Source organism: Octopus bimaculoides, chromosome 11 (genome assembly GCF_001194135.2).
Source record: "Octopus bimaculoides isolate UCB-OBI-ISO-001 chromosome 11, ASM119413v2, whole genome shotgun sequence".
Classification (NCBI taxonomy): Eukaryota; Metazoa; Mollusca; class Cephalopoda; order Octopoda; family Octopodidae; genus Octopus; species Octopus bimaculoides.
In genome coordinates, this window is record NC_068991.1 from 75240659 (window position 1) to 75251658 (window position 11000).

Genomic DNA, 11000 nt, shown 5'->3' on the forward strand with positions numbered 1-11000 from the left:
GAAAAAATAAATAAATAATGGTAAAAGTTTTGAAAGATGAATGTATCTTGCATTTTTTTTTTGTTGTTTTCTTTTCCGTTCTAAGAATGAAAGGAAAAAATATACTTGCAACCCAAAAGATATTCAATGTCTTAAAGAATGAAACCATTTTATATTTTGCAGTGATTGAACTAGCATAGATTATAATTATTCTTATAATTTCCACTTGAGTTCCTATTTCTGATTGGTGCCATTTCGCTTGACAGTTCCCTTGAGAAAGCATGACCATTCTAGCATCTCCCTTTCTCCCCCCCCCCCACTCCTGACTCTTAAAGATATATACCTTCTGTGCAAAGACAACAGGCGGAAAGGTACCATGTTATTGTTTTTGTTGGTGTTTGCATAGACAATTTTAGGTTTTGCTGACTGGAAAATGCTAGAAGAGTTCTTTCTATCAGACCTTCTGACAGTTCCTACTTCCTTTGAGATTTTGGTACCTTCAAAGCAATTTTTATCAATGCCAGATTTCCCACCACCCCAGCCACCCACTTTAACAAGCATCTTCTATTATAGCCCTGGGTTGACCCTCTGTACACTGACTCACACTTCACCGTCCATTCACAACACAACCAGTGAAACTAAACCAGGAGTTTCATATTGACCAATTCTTGTAGGCCTAATTTTTTTGATTATTTTTGTTTTACTTTGTTTCTCTCTTTCCTGTTGAACTTAAAAATATATGTACTTGTTGTTGTATTCATGTAGTTGTTGTAGTCCCTATGACACTGGTCAAAATTTTTAGTCATTGTTAGTCCTTTTTCAGTTGACATTCTTGTGGTTCCTCTTGAAAATGACTACAAAGTGACCCTTCTTCAGTACTGCATACAGGCCTTCAAAGCTGTCACAAATAAAGCATTATGCACCTAACCATATTCGAATATCGCAAACCTTATAAATACTTCTTAAATCAATGAAAATCAGTTCTTCATTGTTCTTGTCTTTTAGAAATCTTTTCCCCCCTTTTTTTTTTGTCTTTTTCATTTTTTCACCAAAATATTTCATTTTTTTTTTTTTTTTTGCTTTCTTTCCAGGTGATTTTCCTCGTGCTTGGTCTCTTCTTCTGGAACACATTGAATATTCGGCTCTTTGTCCGAACGCAGAGGTATCTCTCGCTGCTCTGAAGAGTTTTCAAGAAATCATGCAAATCAGCCGCGATTCGAAAGAGAAAACTGAGGACACTCGCAGTGGACGTGGCAATGTGATACCCCCCAGCGAAGAGGTGATGTGCCGATCCGAAGACGAGACTCTCACTGCTTCCAAACTATCTCAAAACGAAGGATCAAAAAGTGATAATGACCTAACTCTTTGGTCAACTGCCTGGCGTGTGTGGCTGAATATTGGAACATTATCTACAAAGGCACCGTCTGGCAAAAGCCAGAAGCTGTATATTCCTTCGCAGTCCTTTCTCACGGCTCTTGTCCACACATTTCCATCTTTGTTCCACCATATTAAATCTCGTTTTGTGGCTGCTGATCTGCAAAAGCTCTCAACTGTTCTACGCAGTGCTTTGTCAGTACCAGTCCATGGTGACTTTTCCCCTTTCATTATACCAACATACCCAGAATTAACGATTACCCCTTTGCAAGAATCAACTCTCAATGCCGTCCAAGTTCTAATTAAGGTCAGTAACCCAAATATATTTTAACATGCTACAATTTAAAAAGACAATTTATTTTTGTAGTGTATTTTGTTTTCTTTTTATATATATTTTACAAAGCAACTACTTGTCAGGTTTTACAATACTGCCTATGTTCACCTAGGTAAACAACCATTTTTGTGTTATAAGTTATCTACCCAAATACAAAAAATATTGTGCTGTGAAAGAATATAACCAAATGTTTATCAACTAGACCATAATATTTACTGACAGCCTTTGGCTTTTATTCTCCTGAAAGAGTTACATGCTATTATTTACAGCTTTGTGTGCTTCAAGAACCACCGTTCCAAAAAAGAATTGTTTCACATTCTCTTGAATGTTTATAAATTCTTATGACACCAACAACATACAACTCTTTCTGGTGAGAATAAAGTTTCCAAAACAGATTAAAGAAATTTGAAGTAACCGATTTATTGCAGATAAATTTTAACAACAAAATCTTATGTGGACCCTCAAGGGTCATATAAACCCCAGTTGAGAGCCACTAATCTACATGGTTACTTGACCTGCTAGAAATAGCACTCAACCCTCCCTCATCACAGCTTATTGGCTTATATAAGGAATGGAGTTATTGGATAATATAGCTCTTGATTTGCTGTCTTAAAAACAGAAAGGTATGGAATGACATTAATAATAAGTCTACTTGCTCTGAGTTGACCTGAGGTTAAATAATAACAACAATGATAATTAAAATAAATCTTTCAGTACATACTCGGAAGTGAGCCAGTACATTGTAGTTTGACCTTTTAGGAATAATGGTAAAATTTCTTCCTCAAATCACAGCCTACCAACCTGCCATCTTCAATAAAAAGGGTGGATACATTGAACAATATAGTGCTTGGTATGTTATGCCCAGAAAAAAAACAAAAAGAAACAAGGATTTGATATTCATGGCTGGAACAACTTTGATCATAAACCTATTCAGTCAGAGCTAAGCAGCAGGTTTATAAAGTAAGAACAGCAATGCCAGTACCACTGCTGTGACTTGGCTTCAACATCTCTCATTTGCAAATAATGTAGAAAGTGAAGATTGCACTTGGATTGCTAATGGAAGTAATAAGAATTCTATGATAACCATTGGTCATATTGGAAGAAAACTTAAGAAAAGTTCTCTTATTATAAGAGGAGCAATGACTGTTTGAAAATAAATGTATCAGGATGGCTGAGTGGGTTAGGGTTAGGGTTTATGATTGAGATTGTGGTTTCAGTCCCTGGATCAGGTGGCATTGTGGCTTTCAACAAGGCACTCAGTTTTGTTATTACTCTCGCTGGCTGTTCATTCTGCACTGCACCCCCCACCTCGTGACTTGCTGGATGTTCCTCTGCTTCAATTGTGTAATGGCCAGCATGGTATTCATGATTGACTGCAGCATCAAAGGCACCCACAGTAATCAGCAAAAGCTTGGTATTTGCTGCCCAGTCACCACTCGTTTACAAATGATGTCTTGGTTGTCTGACTGGATCAGGAATTATTATACTGGCAACTGTGTTTCTTTGTCTTGAGATTGTATGGTCGTTGTAAATGACTGTTATTGTCATACAAGCAATGACAGCCATTTCTGATATTCTACAAAATATTCACCTTCTGGCAATTGTGCTGGTGGCACGTTAGAAAAACATTCGAGTGAGGTCGTTGCCAGTACTGGCTGGCTCCCATGCAGGTGGCACGTAAAAAACACCATTTTGAGCGTGGCCGTTGCCAGTAACGTGTGACTGGCCCTTGTGCCAGTGGCACGTAAAAGCACCCATTACACTCTCGGAGTGGTTGGCGTTAGGAAGGGCATCCAGCTGTAGAAACTTTGCCAGATCAGATTGGAGCCTGGTGCAGCCATCTGGTTCATCAGTCCTCAGTCAAACCGTCCAACCCATGCTAGCATGGAAAGCGGACGTTAAACGATGATGATGATGATGATTAACTTGCTTCGGAGAAGGCAAGCATTGGCAGTAGGAATGGTGTCTCAGTAAACTCTATTCACCCCATGCAAGCATTAAAAATTGGACATTAAAACGTTGATGATGACAATGACAACGACAATAATGGTCGCTAGCATAATCATCTTTGTGGTAATGATGATGATGATGATGCAACTCAGCTTAATTGCATGGCCTCACTAATGAAAACCATTATACAGTAAGTCAAATTTGCATAACAGGTAATAAATCATGAGGTTTCGATGAGTAGCCAGGTGTTTGTGCCTGTGTAACATGGCATGAAATTTATAACAAAACCAGAATAAAAAGGTTTGTTTTTATTACTTAGAGTACGATTTGTGTGCATATAATGTTACAGCCAGTCTTAGTTATCTTTTACAATGATGTGTATCAGCACGGCAATTATTTCACTGATATCTTTTTGATTTATTTCAATTCCCTTTGATGTTAACTGAGCTAAAACAAATTCATATGCATCGATAATGAATGCCACATTATTTTACTCATTAATTCTCATGATGATAACTGCATATACCTAATTTATTTGTGTTTTACCTCTTCCCAAGCTGTCTTTTTTATTGATACAATTCCACTTGTCCCTTCTGAGCTTTTTTTCGTTTTTTTTGTTCCTTTTTTTCGATCACCTGATTAGACAAGCTTGGCTAGATTCTGGACTTTTACAAGCTTTGTATTGTTCAATGATAAAAACTAAGGTGATGCAGTTTAAGAATAAATAATGTGAGTCATTCTGTGTGGTAGAAAGCTTGCTTCCAAACCACATGGTTCCATGTTCTGTCCCTCAGTGCAGTACTTTGGGCAAGCATCTTCTGCTAAACTCTTGGACCAACCACAACTGTTGTAGGTGGATTTGGGAGATAGAAACTGAAAGAAGCATGTTGTGTGTGTGTGTGTGTGTGACACACCACTATTTGAATAATCAGTGTTGGCTTGTGTCCATTTGACTTGGCTGTTTCATAACAGACACTGATAGAACAAGTAACAGTCTTTGAGAAAATAGGTGGTGGGGTCACTTCATTTGACTAAAACTCTTTAAAGTGGTTCTCCAGCATGGAGTATATATATGTATGTATATACATATATGTGTGTGTGTATGTCTGTATATATATATATATATATATATATATATACACAGGAAAGAATAAATAGAGTCAAAAGGAAGAGGGGAGTATACACATACACACACACACATCATCATCTTCACCATTATCGTTTAATGTCCTTTTTCCATGCTGGCATGGGTTAGACTGTTTGACTGGAGACTGGCAAACCAGGAGCCCGCACCAGGCTCCAATCTGATCTGGCAATGTATCTACAGCTGGATATGCCCTTCCTAATGCCAACCACTCCAAGAGTGCAGTGAGTGCTTTTTACGTGGCACCAGCACAGGAGCCAGTCAGGAAGCACTGGCAATGACCCATGCATTAATGGTGCTTATTGCATGCCACCAGCTTGGGAGCCAGTCAGGTAGCACTGGCACAGCCTGTGCAAGGTGGTTGGTAGGAAGGGCATCCAGCCATAAAAACCATGCCAAAACAAATGCCTGAAGCCTAGTACAGTCTTCTGCATAGCCAACTCTAGTCAAACCGTCCAACCCATGACAGCATGAAAAGTGGACTTTATACGATGTTAATATTTTATATATGTATATATATTTATAAATGTATATATGTATATACATATGTAAATACGGATACATGCAAGCATGGCTGTGTGCTTCAGTAGTTCACTCTGAACTACATGGTCTTGGGTTCGGGTCCCACTGTGTGGCACTTTGGGCTGAATTGAAGGACAAGACCTTGACTGGTGCTGACTCAATAGGAAGGAGTTACCCTCTGACTGGAAACAGATTGAATGCTTGCAACAGAGGTGGCATCTGCTAAAAGCCATATCACTTTACTAACTGAATGACAGCCATTAGTCTTGTTGAATTGAATGCTTCATGGAACATGTTCCCCACCTCTGAGTTCAAATCCTTCCTATGCCAACATTGCCTTCATTTTTCGGTGGGGGTCAATAAAAATGAACAAATCTTGGGTGATTGATTGGAAGAACTGTTTTAAAGGTCTGACAAAGATATCTTGCAGTATCTGTTCTGGTCCTTTGCCTTCAGACAGCAAGATTTCTGATGCCACTGGTACCATGATGTACTGGTCCAACTTGTTGACCTTTCCTTTGTATGGGGAGCAGAGATTGGATGTGGGGGCAATTTCCTGTCGTCGTCGTCATCATCATCATCATCATCATCATTATCATCATCATTTAATATCCATTTTCCTCACTGGTATGGGTTAGGCAGTTTGACTGGAGCTGGTAAGCCATAGAGCTGCACCAAGCTCCAGTCGTCTGTTCTGGCTTGGTTTCTACAGCTGGATGTCCTTCCTAACACCAGCCACTTTACAGAATGTGCCCAGCCACTTGTTGAGGCCTGCATACAATGTGCAAAAGAACAGTTGTTCTTGTCTGAGAGAGAGAGAGAGAGAGAGAGAGAGAGAGATAGAGATAGAGATAGAGAGCTCTCCCCACTGTCAACCTCAATCTGTTTTATACCAACTTTCACAGTAATAAAATAACGACTAGCTATTAGTAAAATATGATAAGCAGTTCCATATTAGACAAGGACCATTGATCAATACAACACTACAGGACCTGGTTACAATTCTAGTTATTATTATTATTATTATTATTATTATTATTATTATTATTATTATTATTATTATTCTAGAAAAGCAAACAAACTCCATAACATACATGGAAACAGAATGGTCTTGTAATTTTCCAAACCAGCAAACTGTAAAAAAAAACAAAAAAAAAAAACAAAAAAAAAACACCTGCTACCAAGTTCAGAATAATGATATTCCAAATTAGTAAATGACCCAAGAAATTAATAACTAATCAGATGGAAGGAAATAGAAATGTTTAACATTGTTAACAACCAAAAAAAAATAAATTGCAGTGATGTAAATAAGATTTTAATCTCTCATATGTGAAATGTCTACATAGGTACAATTAAATTTTGTGGGTTTTTTTTCTCTTCACTAATCACTTGGTATTGTTTTGATATAAAATTCCATCCAACCTAAGTGTCTGTGATTGTACATTGATAAATATTAAATGGTGATTGGTGTAATGTATGAAAAACACAAAGTTTTGAAACAAGGAAACTTCACTACTTTCTCATATAATATTCAAAATCGTTTTTTTGTTTGTTTGTTTTGCCTTTATAATAATAATAATAGCATTGGACCTCTGGCTTTTGTATTTTGTTTGTAGGATTCTTGTTATGAATTTGTATCTTGAAACAAATTTCGGTGTATCTTGGAGGTGGTGGTGGTGGTGGTAGTGGTAGTGATCATTATGCCAATAATAAACATTTGCATTGGTTCTATTTTACTTCTTTTATTTATTTATCTATTTATTATTATTATTATTATTATTATTATTATTATTATTATTATTATTAAGGTTGCGAGCTGGCAGAATTGTTAGCATACCTCAGTCCCAGCTGGTAATCCTTTCCCTAAAAGATGAGATGATCTGGGTTGGAATGCCTTTAAACTAGCAGTCCCCAGCCAGGGTTCACATAAGATTTTGTTATTAAAATTTATGCACAATAAAATTGGTTTCACTTCTACAACACAAAATATTTCAGCAATTTTTTATTGGAATTCCTTATAATATTCAATTATAGAAATGTAAAATTATAATTGGATTTTTTTTAAACATCGACTGGTCATTAGGGGCCCACCCAGTTAAAATAGGAATTGCAGCGGTCAATAGATAAAATAGGGTTGAGGATCAATACTTTCAACGTTAGTCTGTTTTGTTAGTTTGCACCAATAAACATAATTCAGAATATTTCTCATTCCCATAATGCATTGTGATTCTTTTAGGGCTCCTAAGGATTAAAAGCAGTTAATTAGTTGAGTCATTAAAATGATGGATAGGAGTGCCTTGTGGGATTCGTTCTGACAGGATTTTGAGTTCAAATCCCACCAAGGTCATCTTGGCCTTCCATTCTTTCAGAGCCAATGTAAAAATGTACCAGTCTTGGGTCGAGGATTGGTAGGACTGTTTGCCAACCTCATGGTTCCAGGTTCAGTCCCACTGTATGGCAAGTGTCTTCTACTTTAGCTCTGGGCCAACCAAAGACTTGAGTGTGGATTTGGTAGACAGAGGCTAAAAGAAGTCTGACATGTTTATGTATTTGTGTGTGTGTGTGTTTGTGTATGTGTGCATGTGTGTGTGCGTGTTTGTGCTGCACTACTGCTTAACAAATGTTGATTTGTTTATATTCTTGTAACTTAGTGGTTCATCAAAAAGGAACAATAAAATAATTACCAGGCTTTAGACTATAAGTACTGTGGGTTGGTTCATTTGACTGAAACCCTTTGACGCAGTGCCCCAGTATGGCCGCAGTCCAACGAGTGAAACAAGTAAAAAAAGATTACAAGAAAAATGTCTTGCAGTGTTTTTTTTTTCTAGTCTTTTGCATTCTTACATCCAATGCGAGCAGAGACACGACTGGCCAAGCTGTAGCAGCTCTCTGGATAACATTCTTGGTTTGGACACAGGAGACTTGCATGCATGAGTGGCAACCAGTGTTCCACAAATCTACTCTGCTTAGGACCGCACAAAGGTGCTGCTATATAGTGACCCTTGAACTACTGAAGCCCCCTAAAAATGAGTAACACCTTATTGATACATTTTTATTTGATTTTGTTCTCTTCTTTATTGCAGGCAATAAAAACCGGCTCAGATACGATGCAGAACATGTATCCCGATCTGTTTGATCAGCTTCTTATTTATATTGAATATGGTGTAAGACCCCCAAAATATGGAGACATTGAAACTAAAAATTTCGGATCTGTTAAAGGCCCTCAAGTAAGCGAAAGATTTTCCTTTCATTCGTTTGTTTACATCTTTGCTTTGATTATATTTCTAAATTAACCTTTTGGCATCCAGGTTACTCTGTCAAATGTAATACTTCTTTATTCACATTTTAAAACATTAATCGCACAACATCTTGAGATTTGGATGATGTGACGGTTTATTTTTAGAATGACATTGCAGGATAGGTGTGAGAAGATGATCTGGCTAAGGATTAGTCTTTTGGTCTGATACGACTGGTTTAAATGCTAAAGGGTGAAAGAATACTGAACAATATTCATTAATTAAATGGTAATTATAAAAAGAATAAATATTAAATAGTAGTTTCTTGGATTTCGGTCCTCCTGTGCTGTGAGGTTCTCATGTGCAGCAAGCTTCTAAATGGTTCTCATGCATTTGAAGTCTTTCCTAGATTGTCTGACACCAGGTGTTCTTAGGCTGGCGCTTTCTTTGTGTTCCTCCTTCTGGTGCCCATGTCATTACAGGTTTAGCATACCTGATGAAATCGATGTTGCTTTGTGATGTTTTGCAAGGGTTAAGATTTGCTTCACTTATGGATCATCAGATTTTTAATTCAATCTCACCAGGTGGCTTTGAAGAACTTTGATGGAATGTGTTTGGCTTCTTGACTACTTTCATCAACATTTTTTTTCCATACAGCAAGAACAGAACAACTAGCATGGCTATTACTACCAGAATATCAGAAAACATACATGTTGACACAAGTACAAGAATAGAATGATATTTGTTCCTTATATACAAATCTGCTGATAAGAAATAAAATAATAATAACGTTCAGTTGCCATTTAACCCTTTTAGTACCAATCTACCCTGGCACTGTATGGCAAAAACTTCATGGTTCAAAGTGATCTAAATTTGAAACTTTCCAATAAAATTTCATGTTAATGTCCCAAACACCAGATTGATAATGATTAACATTATTTACATTTGACGGATATTTGTCCTCATTTTGTTTGTTGTTAACACAACGTTTCGGCTGATATACCCTCCTCCAGCTTTCATCAAGTGTCTTGGGGAAATTTTAGAACCTGGGTTCTTATTCCTAAGGTATTTTTCGATGATATTATTATTATTATTATTATTATTATTATTATTCAGGTCAAGGCCTGGATCAAACTCGGAATCTTGGGGTTAGTAGCTCGTGCTCTTAACCACTATGCCATATGTCCGTAGCGTAGTGGTTAAGAGCATAGGCTACTAACCCCAAGATTACGAGTTCAATTCCAGGCAGTGACCTGAATAATAATAATAATAATAACATCAAAAAATACGATAGGAACTAGAACCCAGGTTTGAAATTTCCCCAAGACAACTGATGAAGGCTGGAGGGTATATCAGCCGAAACGTTGTGTTAACAACAAGCAAGATGAGGAAAAGTATCTATTAAATGTGAATAATGTACATAATTCCTCATCTCTTAAACATGGAACAATAATGATTAAGTTACTCTACTAAATTTTTCATTATTTTCAAAACTAATTGAAATGAAGATGACATGTTTCGATAGAAATATAACAAATGGGTTAATCTAAAACAAGAAATAAGTAAAATTCTATTCTTTTTATAAATATTTTAAAATTTTCAATGCACGTTTAGCTTATTTTGGAAATGTGTTTCTGAATGAATAACTTACAAATTGCATTTTTTAGAACCAGTCATGGGATTTTAAACACAGTAACTCCATCTTATTAGTCCACACCATTAACCACTCATACAGCAATACCGTTCATTCTTTTTATATTGCAATATAATCTAAATCTCATTATAATGCTTTCCTGGCTAAATTTACTTGACTTATAAATCCATAGAGTGGATTCCATGTTAGATTGGCAAGGATCCTTCTTTTGCTCAACTTGATAACAAAAGACTAGAAATAGCATTGCAAGCATCAGTGATGCTTTGGCATAATTTGTTTTCTTTGATTTCAATAATACTTATAAAAATGGAGTCTACAGGGCGGCTGACAATCCAGAACTTAAATTCCATTTTGATGCTATCAGTTATGAATAGGGTTGTTCAATAAAGAAAAAAGGAATTTATCTGTCTGTGTGTATATTTATATATATATATACTGAATATAGGTAAATAAACCTTCGAACAGACGGTCAGCAGCGACGCCTGCAGAGGTACGGCTACTCCACATTGATAAGGGACAAATACCCTGAAACTAGTCTGTGGATGTTGAACCAGCAAGGGGAAGCTACTGACCTCCCTGTTCGAAGGTTATAGTGGACACAGGCTTGTGTGTCACATAGCTAGCTAGAGGCGATGGCCTCTTGGAGCTAATCAACGGCAGCATTCGTCCTCTTTTCCTGGACTGCCATGCTGGCTTGGCAATAACTATTAATATCCAGTACCGCTGACGTAGTCTTCTTTAGAGAGATTTAGAAATATTAATATTTCGATTTATATACATATATATGTATACATATATATGTATATA

The 11000-nt window shown here is 36.8% G+C and overlaps 1 protein-coding gene across 1 annotated transcript in view; it reads left to right on the forward strand.

The window, feature by feature from the left end:
- LOC106883236 (protein MON2 homolog) overlaps positions 1-11000 on the forward strand; it is a 690047-nt gene that overhangs the window by 555439 nt on the left and 123608 nt on the right. Inside the window, exons 24-25 of the mRNA XM_052972014.1 lie at positions 1071-1660; positions 8387-8530. Coding sequence (XP_052827974.1) covers positions 1071-1660; positions 8387-8530 — 734 coding nt within the window. The remainder of the gene's footprint in view (positions 1-1070; positions 1661-8386; positions 8531-11000) is intronic.